We start from the raw sequence: 19,804 nt of genomic DNA, 5'->3' as shown, positions 1-19,804 counted from the left end.
TGTCACTTTCTCTTCCACCTTAACTCCTCTGTCTTGCTCCTCTACCACTCAACTCCTAAACTCATCTCTAATCTGCCTGGTTTTCCCGCCTCCAGGGCTGTGAACGCCTCAGTGGGTGGAGCCAACTGCCTGGCCCACCCCCTGGTGTGGACATCAGCCCCTGGAGGAAGGCAACAAGGATTTCTGGTTTAGCTTTGGTGTACCTATCCGGGGTGTAGGGTGTGGTGGTATCATTACCTGTGACCCCTGGCTTGCCCAGGGCGTCACATGAGCATTATCCAAACAATTGGCAGAATACTCCGTCCGTCAGTCCTAAGGCCGGAAAGCGACAAACCCACATTTGTCCCTGTAGATAGTGGCGGCACCTGAAGCTTATGAACCCCCCAGGCCGTATTTATGAACCCCCAGGCCATGGGTACGACATTGCCACATCACATTGTGTGGAGGTATGGAGGAGGATTTTATCATGTAGGGACTAAAAAACGGACAGTCAGGGTCATCACCATGGGTTGTATTTTCACATGGATTCACAAAGTGCCAAGGGGTGCAGCTTTGCGCCCCAAAAATTAGCAGTGGTGTGCCCCGCAATATGGAATATCTGTTTCATAACAATGCAAAAATGAGACGCCTGATGATCTGGGCTCTGCTACATTTGGCTATTAGGGGACAGATGACGTTTTTATCTGTGTGGAAGTCTCTGGTGTCAGCGTTAGATAAGGCCTGAGGAGCCATATCACAGGAAGCAGGGGAGCGGACCCTTCTTCACAGCCAGGACCTGCACATTGACGGAGGAGAGGCAGAGTGGACACTACACGGGCGAGCGGCCATGACCATGAGCTGCGCACTCCCCGCACCCAGCCTGCTGATATGTGCCGGTAAGTCATATAATATTGACACACAGGTGATCCAGGATCGCACATGTATACATCGTGTGGGATATATATATATGTAAGGAAGCGCTCACACAGATTCTAAACTGTAACCTTAAGATGTGATTCTAAGTGCCATGATGAAAAATCTCCCGAGACTTGGGTGTCTCCATCGTAACAGACTACAAACAAACCCTGTGTAGTCAGATCCTGTGATTTTTCTCTATAGACCTTGTCTACTCTCTGCAGGTGAAGGGGCAGATGGAGGATAACCCATGACTACAGGGCTTGTAGTCTGTAACCATGGAGACACTTCGCTCTGCACAATGGCTGTATGCACAAAGTGGCAGGAGATTTGATAAAGTTAATGCCTTTGTTTTTGTTCATTCATTTTTCAGCCTTCTCGTTCCTCACGTCTGCAGACGCCGCTAGGATCTCGTCCCCCCTGCCCCACCAGATTATCATGAATACCTCTCTGCAGGTGGTCAACCCTCCCATGCAAATGGAGATCCTGTCAGTGCGATGGGAGCACAAAGGGATCCCCCTGGTGGAATATCGCAATGGCAATATGACGTTCCACAGCCCTCGGGCCAAGATGTCTCTGGAGCAGCTTGCGCAGGGAAATATCTCGCTGGTCTTGACGAATATCACCTTGAATGACAGTGGAAATTATACTTGTTTGGTCGAGTATGGCAAAGCGCGGCAATTCGCCATGTATGCCCTGATCATAGAACGTAAGGCGTTCACATCATCACTGTTATTTAGGGAAGGGATAATTGGTGCCACATTGGCAGTCACCAAGCTAAGACAAAAAGACTAATATTAACCCTTGTATGGTACCATGGGGTCAATGTGACTCCAGGAAGATTGATACCACTAGTCATTTTTTTTCATGGTACCAGACAAGGGTTAATATTATGCTTGCTCTGGGGTTGTCATGGAGATGCCAGCACAGACTTCCTGTCATGTGACATCACTCAACAATGGTAACCATGGTAACTTAACTGTCTTCTCTGTCTAGGCCGAAACCTTTATTAAAGGTACAGAGCCCCTTTTTGTATCTTTTTTCGTTGACCCCAATGTGGTCTTTTCGGGAGGTCCTGTTTGATTAAGGAATTTCTATGATGCAATATTAGGTTGGATCCTCCAAAGAGAAAACCTAGAAATAATCCCTGAATTGTAAAGGCTTATATTTTCCATCCCTCAGTGTTTGTATATCGGGGTGATATCGTGCGGGGCCTACTTGCTCGGCTTTGATTCTGTTTATCTGTAGATTCTAGGTTGGATTTCTCTTCAGACCAATGATTCTCATTTTCTTGTTTTTGACCAGGGAGCCGGATCCGCATCCTGGACTTGACGCCTCTCCAAGAGAAAGCCAGTAAGACCGGAATTAAGTAGATGTAGATGTTAAAGGGGTTGTTTAATGTTTATTCTGGTCCTCCAGAGCAAAGTAAGACTCTCTTCCCCGGAGGACGAACACTTTTCATAAATCAATAAAATTTTGTAAAATTAGAAATAAAAATAAAAAACCCCTTAGCTTTTGATTGAGGATTTTATTGTCTTATATCAAGGGTCTCCAACCTGGGGCCATCGGGGCTCGGTGGGTGATCCACCGGTTGGCCGACCACATATATGTACATCTGGAAATTTACTTCTTAATGTTATGAAATACAAAAAAAGTTTATGAAACTCAAAAACATGAATTTGATCTCTGACGTAGCCCAAGCTTCTGTCGCTCCCTCGCTGAGGTCTTTACATCATATATAAGCTTTGTGCAACTACTTTCCTTCAGCTCTTTTGAAGTATTGTACCAGCCATGGCCGGGCCCGGGAATATTTTCTGTTTTTTCAGCTTTGTATTCTTATTCAATGGTAAGATGATTATTTGTGGGTTTTTTTGACTCCTGTATTTCTTGTTCCTATCACTTCCCTCTTGCTCCTCTAGGGTTCACCTCGGTCAGGTCGATGAAAAAAAACAATGGAGTTGAACTCGTTACGGCCAAGTTGGGAGAAAATGTCACTCTGCATTGCAGTTTTTCCATCAATGCTGTCCAGGAGCCGTCAATGCTGGTCGTCCGATGGTCAAAAGATGGGGTGACCAAGTACCTCTCAAACACGACATGTTGCAACTTCCAAGGTTATGAAATTTCAGAACAAGTTCACCAGGTGGGAAGAGCACCCCTACAACTGGTTCATGTCCAGGAGAAGGACACCGGGGTGTATACATGCTCCATAAAGTACAAGACAATGGAGGAAAGCTTGAACACCACACTTCAGATACAAGGTAGGCAAAAATTTAGGGGGTACTCTCTTCTTAGACATTGAGCGCTGCCAGAAATAGAAATGAGGTCTACTTACGGCCCGCATGGCTGTCATCTGAAGACTGGTAAGAGAGAGGCCTACTGAAGGATCCCATGGCTGCCATATGAAGGTCTACTGAAGGCTCCCATGACTGCCATCTGAAGGTCCACTTAAGGCTACCATGACTGCCATCTGAAGGCCTTTGTTCTTTGTGTTATTTTTGTGCATTGGGATTCATTTATCTTGGACTTCTGTCAATTTCTTTTTGGGTTTTTGTTAATTTACAGGGTCGTTTTATGTGGCCAATTTGAAAACTTTTCTCATTTTGAAGGAGTCAAGTGGGTGGAGCAATGTAGTTGGGGAGTGTGTCATGAGATCACTTGAGGGACTCTTCCTACTTTTTTTAAACCATAAATTTTTATTGAGTTTCAGAGTATAATACAGTACATTACTGGAAAATTATTATTGGAACTCATACATAACAAGTAGTAACAATGCAGCCTGTGCTGAAAACCTTAGGGAAGTAGGAAAATTGATAGGGAGGGGATAAGACACGGTACCACCAGGGAAAGGTGGAGAGAATTTTGTTTGTGTCTTTCCTAATGGAAGCGATCTTCACTAAGAGAAAACAGTATAATGGTTCAGTCTCAAGAAACAAATATACCTAATAAGAGCCAGCTGTTTCGGGGTATTTGCCCCTCATCAGTGTGGAGTAGGAAACTGGCTAGTGGGAGCAATGCCTAGTAGAAGACTATATAGGTAAGGATGGTTGACCTTAGAGAGATCAACATCCAGCACCGCGGAGCACCATCACGTGTTTTCTCAACGCAGTGATTCTAGAGCAATGCCCCCTGGGAAATATGCAAAACAAGGAAGCCGCGGAGATACCATCACATGTTTCTCAACGCTATGGAACCACCTATGCCAAATATGATCTCCCTAAGGTCAACCATCCTTACCTATATAGTCTTCTACTAGGTATTTCTCCCACTAGCCAGTTTCCTACTCCACACTGATGAGGGGCAAATACCCCGAAACAGCTGTCTGTGGATGGATACCATGTTTGGCATAGGTGGTTTCCTTGACTGGAGACTGCCCTTCCCGTGGTTTTTCCTTCCCGGTGAAAGACCTGGCTAGTTACCTGCCAGCGTTGAGAAACATGTGATGGTGTCGCCGTGGCTTCCTTGTTTTGCATTTTTTTAATAAGAGCCAGCATTATACCACCGGGATCATACCAAGGGTATAACCACAACACTCGCACTCGCAGGGGGTTGGACCTGATGGCCCTTGAGGTCCCTTCCAACTCTACCATTCTATGAACAACAATAGCAATATGAAATACCAAGTCAATCACAGGAGTACTTAGAGAATTTAAGCTAACGGGATTTAAAAAGAGACTCTCTATCCAAGCTACTGGCTATCATATGTTCCATTGTGCAACTCTGATGAACTCTACTGAGCAACTCCTGGATGGTGGAAACTTTGGTGGACTTCAAATTTGACGCTATTGTAGTTCTGGCCTGGGTGATGAGGACATGGGAGATAATTAGAGTATTTTTGAAGGGGAGATTGTCTAATTCAAGAAAGAGTAAGGCTGTAGAAAGAGTAAGACTGTAGCAGGGCCCCAAGGGTAGTCAAGGTTCACCAATGAAGATATTAGAGCCTGAATTTGTTGCCAATATGGCCCAATGAGAGGACATGACCACCAAACGTGAAGTAAGGAGCCAATGTCTCTTTGGCATCTCCAGCAGGTGGGCGAGCAATTGGGGAACATTTTATTAATCAAAAGATAAAGAATATAGTACCATCTATACAACAAATTCCTTGAGGATTCCAAGTGGTTAATACAACAGGACGCCTTTTTGGTGAGAAGGTTCAACCAAGGTCTCTTTTCCATCTAGACACAAATGACAAAGGTAATTGGTCTGCGGAAGGGAGCAAGGCCCGGAAAGCTTTAAAGATGCCCTTTGCAGAGTCTCTAGTAGTAAAAAAAAATAGTCTTCGTACGTGGTTCTAAGTGGTTGGGGTGATTTGGTTAACGTACGAAGGAAATGACGAATTTGTAAGTATATGTAGAAGTCATTTTATGGAGTTTATATGACTTCATCAAGTCTTTGAAAGGTCTTATTATATTGGAACGCATTAAGTTGCCCGGCTTAAGGATACCCCTTGCTACCTAACCATCCAGCCTGATGGAGGGAATTAAGTATCTAACGAGATACAAAGGCATCTCAGAAGGTCTAAACAGTACCAAGGCTTCTCCAATGGGTTTATTCGTCCATAGGGATAGATCTACCTTGATAGTTGGGGACATAGGTGGATGAAACTCCCTACAGCACCCGGAGAGCCACAGAGGTAAGCCAATAATCTGAGTTTCAAGGTCAACCCACAACTTAGAAGAGTCATTGGACCACCAGCTTCTCAGCTGGTCCAGTAAAGAGTCTTTATGGTAGTTCCTAAGGTCCGGGCATCCCAGTCCCCCCTATCCGACTCGTCCTACTTTTAAGGAGTCCAGTGGGTGGGGCTTACATGTTCCAATGATCTTAGTTAGCAATTCAGGCAAACATTTAGGTGTATCCACTTGCTCAACTTTAATGCAGTATATTTATAGATAGGAGGTTGGAGCCATGTAGCAGGGGATTGTGTCATTGACCACTTGTGAGACCCTTCCTGTTTTTATGGAGTCCAGTAGGTGGAGCTTACATTTTCCAACCCTCAGTGTTTGTATACCAGGTTAATATTTAGCAGTGCCTACTTGCTTAGCTTTGATGCAACTTATCTGTAGATTCTAGGCTGGATCTCTCTTCGGTTCAGACCAATGATTCTCATTTTCTTGTTTTTGACCAGGCAGTCGAATCCGCATCTTGGACTTGACACCTCCCCAAGAGAAAGCCAATAAGACCTGGCATTTTTTTAGAATTTTTAAATCGTAGCTTTTGATCAAAGCTTTTTTTGTCTTATATCAAAGGTCTCCAACTTGGGGCCATCGGGGCTCGTTGGGTGATTCACAGGTTGGCTGACCACGTATGTGTACATCTGGAAATTTACTTGATAAATGTAAAAATGCAAAAAAAAGTTTATGAAGCGCAAAAACAAAAATTTGATATCTGACGTAGCCCAAGCTTCTGTCTCTCCCTCCCTACGTGACTGGGGTTTGAGATAAGGAGGTTTTTACATCATATATAAGCTTCGTGCAGCTACTTTCCTTCAGCTCTTTTGAAGTATTGTACCAGCCATGGCCGGGCCCGGGAATATTTTCTGTTTTTTCAGCTTCGTAATTTTATTCTATGGTAAGAAGATTATATGTGGTTTGTTTTTTTGACTCCTGTATTTCTTGTAACACTTCCCTCTTGCTCCTCTAGGGATCACCTCGGTCAGATCGATAGGAAAACCCGATGGGTATGAACTCATTACTGTCAAGCAGGGGGAGAGTGTTACTCTGCACTGCAACTTTTCCACCGATGCCATTCAGGAGCTCTCAACGCTGGTCGTCCATTGGTCAAAAGATGGGGTGACCAAATATTTCTCAAACACAACATGTTGCAACTTTCAAGGTTTTGAAATTTCAAATCAAGATCTACAGGAGGGAAGAGCACCTCTAAAATTGGTCAATGTCCAGGAGAAGGACACCGGAGTGTATACATGCTCCATAAAGTACAAGACGATAGAGGAAAGCTTGAACACCATTCTTCAGGTACAAGGTAAGCAAATGATTAGGGGGTACTCTTTTCTTAGATGTCTAGCACTGTCAGGAATGGAAAGGAGGTCTACTTAAGTCCCGCATGGCTGCCATATGAAGACCTGTAAGAGGGTGGCCTACTGAAGACTCTCATAATTGCCATCTGAAGGCCTGTAAGAAAGTGGCCTACTGAAGGCTCCCATGACTGCCATCTGAAGGACTGTAAGACAGTGTCCTACTGAAGGCTCCCTTGACTGCCATCTGAAGGTCTACTGAAGGCTGCCATCTGGAGGCCTGTAAGACAGTGGCCTACTGAAGGCTCCCATGGCTGCCATCTGAAGGTCTACTGAAGGCTCCCCTCTGAAGGTTCCCCATAGCTGCCATCTGAAGGCCTAGCAAAGACATCCATGGCTGCTATCTCAGGGCTAATTGAAAGCTCCCATGACTGCCATCTAAAAGCTCCCATGGCTGCCATCTGAAGGCCTACTGAAAGCTGCCATCTGAAGGATCCCCATAGCTGCCATCTGATGGCCTAGTGAAGGCTTCAATGGATGTCATTTGAAGGCCTAGTGAAAGCGCCCATGACTGCTATCTGAAGGCTCCCTTTGCTGCTGTCTGAAGGCTTTGATGGCTGCCATTTGAAGACCTAGTGAAGGCACCCATGGCCTCCATCTGAGTGCCTACTCAAGGTTGCTGCCTGAAGACTTCAATCTGAAGGCTCCTGGGTTGCCAACTGAAGGCTTCCATGGCTGCCATCTGAATGCCTACTGAAGGCTGCCCATAGCTTTTAGTTAACCATAGGTTATGATTAAGAGGCATGTAGCCTTGAAAGATGTAAACTGCATTGGGGTACACCTACCATTACCAAGCTGTTTTCTACTTTTGTAAAAAAATGTTTTTAAAACAATAAAGTCCACCCCTTCTTGAAGAACCAGATTTCCTTGGATTTTTTCATAGCTGCCACCTGAAGGCTGTCATCTGAAGGCTCCCATGGGTGCCATCTAAAGGCCCCTATGGTTGCCATCTTAAAACCCCCATGGCTGCCATCTGAAGTTTCCCATGGCTGTCATCTAAAGGCTCCCATGGCTGCTATCTGAAGGTTCCCATGGCTGGCATCTGAAGGCTCCCATGGCTGCCATCTGAAGGCTCCCATGGCTGCCATCTGAAGGCCCCCATGGCTGCCATCTGAACGTTCCCATGGCTGCCATCTGAAGGTTCCCATGGCTGCCATCTGAAGGCCCCCATGGCTGCCATCTGAAGGTTCCCAAGGTTGTCATCTGAAGGCTCCCATAGCTGCCATCTGAAGACTCCCATGATTGCCATCTGAAGGCCCCCATCGCTGCCATCTGAAGGCCCCCATGATTGCCATCTGAAGGCCCCCATCGCTGCCATCTGAAGGCCCCCATGGCTGCCAACTAGAGACCCCTATGGCTGTCATCTGAAAGCCACCATGGCTGCTGTCTGAAGGCTGCTGTATGAAGGTCCCCATGGTTGCCATCTGAAGACCTACTGAAGACCCCATGGCTGCCACTTGGTATGCTTCTGAAGTCCAGCCATTGTCTGGGCTTCATACTAAACCATAATGGTCACTATTTACTGCAATTCTAGAATATTGCAGAATATGCAACAACCGATCAGGTTCAGATCTCCTGGGAACTAAAAAAAATTGTAAAAAATGTCATATAAAATATATAAAGATTTGAATCACTCCCCATTTTCCCAGATTAAAAACAAGTAAAGTAATAGAAAAAATAAAATACATGTTTGGTGACGTCGATGCATCAGTAAAAGTGCGATGTGTAAAAATATAAAGGCCATAAAGGGAAAAAACGTCACAGAATTGCCCCGTGTGTCCTTTCCATATCTCCTTAAAAAAAGCCCTTTGTAGAGAGCTCCACGGTCACTGCCCATGCTCCTGTTCCATACCGGGTTAGAGACCCTTTGTAGAGAGCCCCATGACCACTGGCCACACACCTGTTCCAAGCTTGGTTTGCAGACCCTTTGTAGAGAGCCCTACAGCCACTGCCCATATGCCCATTCCATACCGTGTTTGGTGCCCTTTTGCACAGAGCCCCACGACCACTGCCCATGCACCTATTCCATACCGTGTTTGGTGCCCTTTTGCACAGAGCCCCACGACCACTGCCCATGCACCCATTCCATACCGTGTTTGGTGCCCTTTTGCACAGAGCCCCACGACCACTGCCCATGCACCTATTCCATACTAGGTTTGGAGACCCTTTGTAGAGAGCCCCACGGCCACTGCCCACATGCCCTTTCCATGCCGGGTTTTGAGACCCTTTGTAGAGAGCCCCACTGCCACTGCCCACATGCCCTTTCCATGCCGGGTTTGGAGATCCTTTGTAAAGAGCCCCACGGCCACTGCCCGTGTGTCCGTTCCATGCTGGGTTTGGAGACCCTTTGTAGAGAACCCCACTGCCACTGCCACTGCCTGCATGCCTGTTCAATGCTGGCTTAGAGACCCTTTGTAGAGAGTGCCACTGCCACTGCTTGCATGCCTGTTCAATGCTGGCTTAGAGACCCTTTGTAGAGAGCCCCACTGCCACTGCCTGCGTGCCTGTTCAATGCTGGCTTAGAGACCCTTTGTAGAGAGTGCCACTGCCACTGCCTGCGTGCCTGTTCAATGCTGGCTTAGAGACCCTTTGTAGAGAGCCCCACGGCCACTGCCCAATTGACGCCATCTTTTTGTTTCTTTTTGCACAGATGATTCAGATCCTCGAAGACGACAGATGGTGCCAGCAGAAAGAACTCTGGAAAACGATGATCCGGTCGTTCCCGAGTTCTCGCAGCCGCACAGAGCGCTGAAAATCGGCCTGGTCTCGGGGGCGCTGGCGTTCGCCGGGCTCCTCGCCATATTTCTGTATTTTTGCTATGAAGGCTGAAATCTGATCAAAAAAACTTTAACGTTGAGGACCCTTGGCAGAGAACTGACCGGTCACCTCCATCCTCGGTCTCCAACACTTTCGTCAGCATTCTCCATCGTATTTAAAGGGCCAGTACTTGTTTATAACAACATGGCTGCTTTCTAGCAGAGACAGCGCCCCCTCTATCCAGTGTCTGCTTCTGCTGATCTGCTCCATTGAAGTGAATGGGATTGGACTGCAATACCATGGCTCACCTGTGCTCCAGAGTGGCGCTATTTTTTAGAAGACTGCAGCCATTTTTTTTTCTAATTCCAAAAAACCCCCTTTCCTTTCTGCAAATCAGAGGACGTAAGAAGGCGATTGATGGCAGCCGGGGGCGGCGGGAGGCTGATTTATGCCTTTATTCAGTACTTTCTGATGATCTTTACACATTTGTTTACATTCTGTATAGAAAAAAGTCATAAATATATTTGTTTGGAAGTTTTATAATGATTCGCAACCGATCTCTTAAAGGGCCAGCGTCCACTTTAATGGAAACGAAGCCCCTAGCTGCGTCATGACATGTTCTGTGACGTTCTTGTAGGCTTCATGGGTCGATTTGTCACCATTTTTAGGATTTCTGTTTACGGTCAGTGAATCAGAACTTAGATCTTAGACACGAGACTTGTTACAGCTGAGGCTGCGTTACATTGTGAACCGCCCGCCAAAACGCTCCTAATTCACTGAAAGCAAGCAGAGGTGTTACAATCCACCGCAGAATGGTAATAATATATACAGAACCCAGGACAAGCCATGGGAGGAGGCGGAGCTGACAACCTGTCACTCATATTTGGCAGAGGAGGCGGAGCTGACAACCTGTCACTCATATTTGGCAGAGGAGGCGGAGCTGACAACCTGTCACTCATATTTGGCAGAGGAGGCGGAGCTGACAACCTGTCACTCATTTAGGTGGATAGGTTGTCAGCATTACAGAATCGAATGTGCAGACGTCACGGCGTTATTGATGTGTTGGGAGTTTCCCTTTAAGACTCCCCCCATAAGACATCTGACTGGTGAGACCCCACGTTGGGCGCCCAGGATCCGGACACAAGCGGACGATCCCTCCAGAGCAGCGCTCACTGCGAAGGAGACACATTCACATAATCCAAATCCGACTCCAACGGCCCTGCAACATCAAAGCCAGGAAAGGGTTAATGTCTCCACGTATCTACAGTATCACACAGGAGAGGATTAGATACACAGCTCAGCAGACAGTATCACACAGGAGAGGATTAGATACACAGCTCAGCAGACAGTATCACACAGGAGAGGATTAGATACAAGGCTCAGCAGACAGTATCACACAGGAGAGGATTAGATACACAGCTCAGCAGACAGTATCACACAGGAGAGGATTAGATACACCGCTCAGCAGACAGTATCACACAGGAGAGGATTAGATACACGGCTCAGCAGACAGTATCACACAGGAGAGGATTAGATACACCGCTCAGCAGACAGTATCACACAGGATAGGATTAGATACACAGCTCAGCAGACAGTATCACACAGGATAGGATTAGATACACAGCTCAGCAGACAGTATCACACAGGATAGGATTAGATACACAGCTCAGCAGACAGTATCACACAGGATAGGATTAGATACACAGCTCAGCAGACAGTATCACACAGGATAGGATTAGATACACAGCTCAGCAGACAGTATCACACAGGATAGGATTAGATACACAGCTCAGCAGACAGTATCACACAGGATAGGATTAGATACATAGCTCAGCAGACAGTATCACAGGATAGGATTAGATACACAGCTCAGCAGACAGTATCACACAGGAGAGGATTAGATACACTGCTCAGCAGACAGTATCACACAGGATAGGATTAGATACACAGCTCAGCAGACAGTATCACACAGGAGAGGATTAGATACACAGCTCAGCAGACAGTACCACACAGGATAGGATTAGATACACAGCTCAGCAGACAGTATCACACAGGATAGGATTAGATACACAGCTCAGCAGACAGTATCACAGGATAGGATTAGATACATGGCTCAGCAGACAGTATCACACAGGAGAGGATTAGATACACAGCTCAGCAGACAGTATCACACAGGATAGGATTAGATACACGACTCAGCAGACAGTATCACACAGGATAGGATTAGATACACAGCTCAGCAGACAGTATCACAGGATAGGATTAGATACATGGCTCAGCAGACAGTATCACACAGGAGAGGATTAGATACACAGCTCAGCAGACAGTATCACACAGGAGAGGATTAGATACACAGCTCAGCAGACAGTATCACACAGGATAGGATTAGATACACGACTCAGCAGACAGTATCACACAGGATAGGATTAGATACACGACTCAGCAGACAGTATCACACAGGAGAGGATTAGATACACAGCTCAGCAGACAGTATCACACAGGATAGGATTACATACACAGCTCAGCAGACAGTATCACACAGGAGAGGATTAGATACACAGCTCAGCAGACAGTATCACACAGGATAGGATTAGATACACAGCTCAGCAGACAGTATTACACAGGATAGGATTAAATACACGGCTCAGCAGACAGTATCACACAGGAGAGGATTAGATACACAGCTCAGCAGACAGTATCACACAGGAGAGGATTAGATACACAGCTCAGCAGACAGTATCACACAGGATAGGATTAGATACACAGCTCAGCAGACAGTATCACACAGGATAGGATTAGATACATGGCTCAGCAGACAGTATCACACAGGATAGGATTAGATACATGGCTCAGCAGACAGTATGACACAGGATAGGATTAGATACATGGCTCAGCAGACAGTATCACACAGGATAGGATTAAATACACGACTCAGCAGACAGTATCACACGGGAGAGGATTAGATACACGGCTCAGCAGACAGTATCACACAGGAGAGGATTAGATACACGGCTCAGCAGACAATATCACACAGGAGAGGATTAGATACACGGCTCAGCAGACAGTATCACACAGGATAGGATTAGATACACAGCTCAGCAGACAGTATCACACAGGATAGGATTAGATACACGGCTCAGCAGACAGTATCACACAGGATAGGATTAGATACACAGCTCAGCACACAGTATCACACAGGAGAGGATTAGATACACAGCTCAGCAGACAGTATCACACAGGATAGGATTAGATTTAAGGCTCAGCAGACAGTATCACACAGGAGAGGATTAGATACACAGCTCAGCAGACAGTATCACACAGGATAGGATTAGATACACAGCTCAGCAGACAGTATCACACAGGATAGGATTAGATACATGGCTCAGCAGACAGCATCACACAGGAGAGGATTAGATACACAGCTCAGCAGACAGTGTCACACAGGAGAGGATTAGATACATGGCTCAGCAGACAGTATCACACAGGAGAGGATTAGATTTAAGGCTCAGCAGACAGTATCACACAGGAGAGGATTAGATACACAGCTCAGCAGACAGTATCACACAGGATAGGATTAGATACACAGCTCAGCAGACAGTATCACACAGGATAGGATTAAATACACGGCTCAGCAGACAGTATCACACAGGATAGGATTAGATACACGGCTCAGCAGACAGTATCACACAGGATAGGATTAGATACACGACTCAGCAGACAGTATCACACAGGAGATGATTAGATACATGGCTCAGCAGACAGTATCACACAGGATAGGATTAGATACACGGCTCAGCAGACAGTATCACACAGGATAGGATTAGATACACGACTCAGCAGACAGTATCACACAGGATAGGATTAGATACACGACTCAGCAGACAGTATCACACAGGACAGGATTAGAAACAACATAAAAAAGTATCACATATTGAGGATTGGATACATCAGATAGTATCACATATTGAGGATTGGATACATCAGATAGTATCACATATTGAGGATTGGATACAGCAGACATTACTTACCAGCAGGTCCTTCCATGGCCACATTCTCGTAGGAGTGGCACAGACTGTCTGAGTGTGAGGAGTATTTCCCGATGCTGTTGATGGCGGATCTCGGGGTCTTACCTGTCAGGAGACAATAGACGTCTGCAGTTGGGGCGCTGTTACTTTTATATCACACATTAGCACAGCACTCCCTGAGGACAGGTGCGGTATTACAGGGTGTTGCACACTTACTCTCCGTCACCTCTGTCATCTCATTTTCGTGATTATTTTTAAGAATTTTCCTGCAAAAAAAAAAGGCAAATATTATTATATTCCTCTAATTCCACCTCTCGTGGGGCACTGGGGGGTTTATTAGGACTGGGGCGGGGTCTATATACAGCCAGGAACCCCAATATTGTGCCCAGAAGTGGATCCATCAAGGGTTAACCAGGGATGATTGGATGGGGGATAGCCGGGCAGTAAGTGTTCAGTTTCCCTGCAGCGCCCCCACAGGAGGAGTGAAGTACTGCACTGTGTGTATTGGAGTGAATGGGCTGTAATACATGGAGGTGTTGGGTCCTGCGGGGAGCGATGTGGAGACTCCGATCTGACATTGGGTTTTCTCATATTTGGGAAATTTTATTAAAGTTTCTCACTCACAGGTAAACGTGGTCTTCTGTCCACGCAGGAAAAGCCGGGAAAAAAACAGAAAAAGAAGGGTTAATTTAAAGGGGACACTACAACCCCCAGCGCTGATCTGCGAGGGGTTTATACACGGGAGCGAGGAATCTAATCAGTTACATAAGACGGACGAGAGACGACTTAGAGGATTAAGGAACTGGAAATCCCGCAATAAGAAAGTAATGGGAAGGAGGCGGGACGTGCGGACCCCCGGATAAGCCTCCGAAATCCCACAGAGACTGAGGGGCGAGAACCGGCCCAGCTCGCCCCAAATCAGCGCCACCAGTCCCGGGAACCCAGAATCACTGGATATTAATGTCTTCTAGGGGTAAAATATGACATGTTTAGTGCCGCTAACCACCCCCCCGACCCCCCCCAACAACCCCCCTCCCCGACCCCCCCCTTTCCGACCCCCCCAACAACCCCCCCCCCCAACAACCCCACCCCCCACCCCCCCCAACAACCCCCCCCGACACTCCCCCTTCCAGACTCCCCCAACAACCCCCGTCCCTGACACCCCCCCCAAAGAAAATATGTTTAGTTCCAAATCCTTAACTTGTCCCCACTCACCGTTCACAGCCGGATCCGGCAAATTCTCGTAATGCAGCACCGCGTCTGCAATAGTTACACGTATACAGTCAGTATCTGCTCCTTACTAATTTACCTCTTACAATAGAGACACACGAGTATATAATATATTCTACACGAATGTATATAGCAAGAAGAGACTCACCCAAATTAACATATGTGTCTTGACGAGCGCCGCTGTCTACACAGGGGAAAGTATAAGAGAATAAGAGGACATTAACTATAGTAAAAACTGAATAATATCACCACTAGGGGGAGCTCCCTGTATACAGAGATACATGATAAGATACTGTCTGCAGCCACCACTAGAGGGAGCTCCCTGTATACAGAGATACATGATAAGATCCTGTCTGCAGCCACCACTAGGGGGAGCTCCCTGTATACAGAGATACATGATAAGATCCTGTCTGCAGCCACCACTAGGGGGAGCTCCCTGTATACAGAGATACATGATAAGATCCTGTCTGCAGTCACCACTAGGAGGAGCTGTCTGTATACAGAGATACATGATCAGATCCTGTCTGTAGCCACCACTAGGAGGAGCTGTCTGTATACAGAGATACATGATCAGATCCTGTCTGCAGCCACCACTAGGGGGAGCTCCCTGTATACAGAGATACATGATAAGATCCTGTCTGCAGCCACCACTAGGGGGAGCTCCCTGTATACAGAGATACATAATAAGATTCTGTCTGCAGCCACCACTAGGAGGAGCTCCCTGTATACAGAGATACATGATCAGATCCTGTCTGCAGCCACCACTAGGGGGAGCTCCCTGTATACAGAGATACAGGATAAGATCCTGTCTGCAGCCACCACTAGGGGGAGCTCCCTGTATACAGAGATACATGATAATATCCTGTCTGCAGCCACCACTAGGGGGAGCTTCCTGTATACAGAGATACATGATAAGATCCTGTCTGCAGCCACCACTAGGGGGAGCTCCCTGTATACAGAGATACATGATAAGATTCTGTCTGCAGTCACCACTAGAGGGAGCTCCCTGTATACAGAGATACATGATAATATCCTGTCTGCAGCCACCACTAGGGGGAGCTCCCTGTATACAGAGATACATGATAATATCCTGTCTGCAGCCACCACTAGGGGGAGCTCCCTGTATACAGAGATACATGATAAGATCCTGTCTGCAGCCACCACTAGGGGGAGCTCCCTGTATACAGAGATACATGATAAGATCCTGTCTGCAGTCACCACTAGGGGGAGCTCCCTGTATACAGAGATACATGATAAGATACTATCTGCAGCCACCACTAGGGGGAGCTCCCTGTATACAGAGATACATGATAAGATTCTGTCTGCGGCCACCACTAGGGGGAGCTCCCTGTATACAGAGATACATGATAAGCTCCTGTCTGCAGACACCACTAGGGGGAGCTCACTGTATACAGAGATACATGATAAGATTCTGTCTGCAGCCACCACTAGGGGGAGTTCCCTGTATACAGAGATACATGATAAGATCCTGTCTGCAGCCACCACTAGGAGGAGCTCCCTGTATACAGAGATACAGGATAAGATCCTGTCTGCAGGCACCACTAAGGGGAGCTCACTGTATACAGAGATACATGATAAGATCCTGTCTGCAGCCACCACTAGGGGGAGCTCCCTGTATACAGAGATACATGATAAGATCCTGTCTGCAGCCACCACTAGGGGGAGCTCCCTGTATACATATACAGAGATACATGATAAGATCCTGTCTGCAGCCACCACTAGGGGGAGCTCCCTGTATACAGAGATACATGATAAGAACCTGTCTGCAGCCACCACTAGGGGGAGCTCCCTGTATACAGAGATACATGATAAAATCCTGTCTGCAGCCACCACTAGGGGGAGCTCCATGTATACAGAGATACATGATAAGATCCTGTCTGCAGCCACCACTAGAGGGAGCTCCCTGTATACAGAGACACATGATAATATCCTGTCTGCAGCCACCACTAGAGGGAGCTCCCTGTATACAGAGATACATGATAAGATTCTGTCTGCAGCCACCACTAGAGGGAGCTCCCTGTATACAGAGATACATGATAAGATCCTGTCTGCAGTCACCACTAGGGGGAGCTCCCTGTATACAGAGATACATGATAAGATCCTGTCTGCAGTCACCACTAGGGGGAGCTCCCTGTATACAGAGATACATGATAAGATCCTGTCTGCACCACCACTAGGGGGAGCTCCCTGTATACAGAGATACATGATAAGATCCTGTCTGCAGCCACCACTAGGGGGAGCTCCCTGTATACAGAGATACATGATAAGAGCCTGTCTGCAGCCACCACTAGGGGGAGCTCCCTGTATACAGAGATACATGTTAAGATCCTGTCTGCACCACCACTAGGGGGAGCTCCCTGTATACAGAGATACATGATAAGATCCTGTCTGCAGTCACTACTAGGGGGAGCTCCCTGTATACAGAGATACATGATAAGAGCCTGTCTGCAGCCACCACTAGGAGGAGCTCCCTGTATACAGAGATACATGATAAGGTCCTGTCTGCAGCCACCACTAGGGGGAGCTCCCTGTATACAGAGATACATGATAAGATCCTGTCTGCACCACCACTAGGGGGAGCTCCCTGTATACAGAGATACATGATAAGAGCCTGTCTGCAGCCACCACTAGGGGGAGCTCCCTGTATACAGAGATACATGATAAGATCCTGTCTGCAGCCACCACTAGGGGGAGCTCCCTGTATACAGAGATACATGATAAGATCCTGTCTGCAGCCACCACTAGAGGGAGCTCCCTGTATACAGAGATACATGATAAGATCCTGTCTGCAGCCACCACTAGGGGGAGCTTCCTGTATATAGAGATACAGGATAAGATCCTGTCTGCAGTCACCACTAGGGGGAGCTCCCTGTATACAGAGATACATGATAAGATCCTGTCTGTAGCCACCACTAGGGGGAGCTCCCTGTATACAGAGATACATGATAAGATCCTGTCTGCAGTCACCACTAGGGGGAGCTCCCTGTATACAGAGATACATGATAAGATCCTGTCTGCAGCCACCACTAGGGGGAGCTCCCTGTATACAGAGATACATGATAAGATCCTGTCTGCAGTCACCACTAGGGGGAGCTCCCTGTATACAGCGATACATGATAAGATCCTGTCTGCAGTCACCACTAGGGGGAGCTCCCTGTATACAGAGATACATGATAAGATCCTGTCTGCAGCCACCACTAGGGGGAGCTCCCTGTATACAGAGATACATGGTAAGCTCCTGTCTACAGCCACCACTAGGGGGAGCTCCCTGTATACAGAGATACATGATAAGATTCTGTCTGCAGCCACCACTAGGAGGAGCTCCCTGTATACAGAGATACATGATCAGATCCTGTCTGCAGCCACCACTAGGGGGAGCTCCCTGTATACAGAGATACATGATAAGATCCTGTCTGCAGCCACCACTAGGGGGAGCTCCCTGTATACAGAGATACATAATAAGATTCTGTCTGCAGCCACCACTAGGAGGAGCTCCCTGTATACAGAGATACATGATCAGATCCTGTCTGCAGCCACCACTAGGGGGAGCTCCCTGTATACAGAGATACAGGATAAGATCCTGTCTGCAGCCACCACTAGGGGGAGCTCCCTGTATACAGAGATACATAAGATTGTCTGCAGCCACCACTAGAGGGAGCTCCCTGTATACAGAGATACATGATAAGATTCTGTCTGCAGTCACCACTAGGGGGAGCTCCCTGTATACAGAGATACATGATAATATCCTCTCTGCAGCCACCACTAGGGGGAGCTCCCTGTATACAGAGATACATGATAAGATCCTGTCTGCAGCCACCACTAGGGGGAGCTCCCTGTATACATATACAGAGATACATGATAAGATCCTGTCTGCAGCCACCACTAGGGGGAGCTCCCTGTATACAGAGATACATGATAAGAACCTGTCTGCAGCCACCACTAGGGGGAGCTCCATGTATACAGAGATACATGATAAGATCCTGTCTGCAGCCACCACTAGAGGGAGCTCCCTGTATACAGAGACACATGATAATATCCTGTCTGCAGCCACCACTAGAGGGAGCTCCCTGTATACAGAGATACATGATAAGATTCTGTCTGCAGCCACCACTAGAGGGAGCTCCCTGTATACAGAGATACATGATAAGATCCTGTCTGCAGTCACCACTAGGGGGAGCTCCCTGTATACAGAGATACATGATAAGATCCTGTCTGCAGTCACCACTAGGGGGAGCTCCCTGTATACAGAGATACATGATAAGATCCTGTCTGCACCACCACTAGGGGGAGCTCCCTGTATACAGAGATACATGATAAGATCCTGTCTGCAGCCACCACTAGGGGGAGCTCCCTGTATACAGAGATACATGATAAGAGCCTGTCTGCAGCCACCACTAGGGGGAGCTCCCTGTATACAGAGATACATGTTAAGATCCTGTCTGCACCACCACTAGGGGGAGCTCCCTGTATACAGAGATACATGATAAGATCCTGTCTGCAGTCACTACTAGGGGGAGCTCCCTGTATACAGAGATACATGATAAGAGCCTGTCTGCAGCCACCACTAGGGGGAGCTCCCTGTATACAGAGATACATGATAAGATCCTGTCTGCAGCCACCCCTAGGGGGAGCTCCCTGTATACAGAGATACATGATAAGAGCCTGTCTGCAGCCACTACTAGGAGGAGCTCCCTGTATACAGAGATACATGATAAGGTCCTGTCTGCAGCCACCACTAGGGGGAGCTCCCTGTATACAGAGATACATGATAAGATCCTGTCTGCACCACCACTAGGGGGAGCTCCCTGTATACAGAGATACATGATAAGAGCCTGTCTGCAGCCACCAC

At 47.2% G+C, this 19,804-nt stretch overlaps 2 protein-coding genes across 2 annotated transcripts in view; one reads left to right on the top strand and one right to left on the bottom strand.

Annotated features, from left to right (window-relative positions):
• The first annotated feature begins 740 nt into the window (after positions 1-740).
• LOC142245634 (CD276 antigen-like) lies at positions 741-10,209 on the top strand. Its single transcript, XM_075318522.1, has 6 exons — positions 741-875; positions 1,268-1,603; positions 2,200-2,247; positions 2,814-3,152; positions 6,532-6,870; positions 9,573-10,209. Exons 1-6 carry the CDS (start codon positions 827-829, stop codon positions 9,749-9,751), a joined length of 1,290 nt encoding a protein of 429 aa, XP_075174637.1. The 5' UTR covers positions 741-826; the 3' UTR covers positions 9,752-10,209.
• LOC142245635 (uncharacterized) overlaps positions 10,135-19,804 on the bottom strand; it is a 21,810-nt gene continuing 12,140 nt past the window's right edge. The window contains exons 8-13 of the mRNA XM_075318523.1: positions 15,083-15,118; positions 14,920-14,964; positions 14,329-14,344; positions 13,921-13,970; positions 13,708-13,809; positions 10,135-10,898 (exon numbers count right to left, since the gene is read on the bottom strand). Of these exons, the coding sequence (XP_075174638.1) occupies positions 10,849-10,898; positions 13,708-13,809; positions 13,921-13,970; positions 14,329-14,344; positions 14,920-14,964; positions 15,083-15,118 (299 nt within the window). The 3' untranslated portion in view covers positions 10,135-10,848. The remainder of the gene's footprint in view (positions 10,899-13,707; positions 13,810-13,920; positions 13,971-14,328; positions 14,345-14,919; positions 14,965-15,082; positions 15,119-19,804) is intronic.

Source organism: Anomaloglossus baeobatrachus, chromosome 7, assembly GCF_048569485.1.
Source record: "Anomaloglossus baeobatrachus isolate aAnoBae1 chromosome 7, aAnoBae1.hap1, whole genome shotgun sequence".
Classification (NCBI taxonomy): domain Eukaryota; kingdom Metazoa; phylum Chordata; class Amphibia; order Anura; family Aromobatidae; genus Anomaloglossus; species Anomaloglossus baeobatrachus.
The sequence above is the reverse complement of the archived record's forward strand: the minus strand, read 5'-3'. Positions and strand labels throughout refer to the sequence as shown.

Excerpts from the sequence above, each read along its gene's own strand:
- LOC142245634 (XM_075318522.1), top strand. The coding sequence starts at position 827 with ATGACCATGAGCTGCGCACTCCCCGCACCCAGCCTGCTGATATGTGCC. Across the intron at positions 3,153-6,531 it reads CACCACACTTCAGATACAAG|GGATCACCTCGGTCAGATCG; the intron begins GTAGGCAAAAAT and ends TTGCTCCTCTAG. Across the intron at positions 6,871-9,572 it reads CACCATTCTTCAGGTACAAG|ATGATTCAGATCCTCGAAGA; the intron begins GTAAGCAAATGA and ends CTTTTTGCACAG.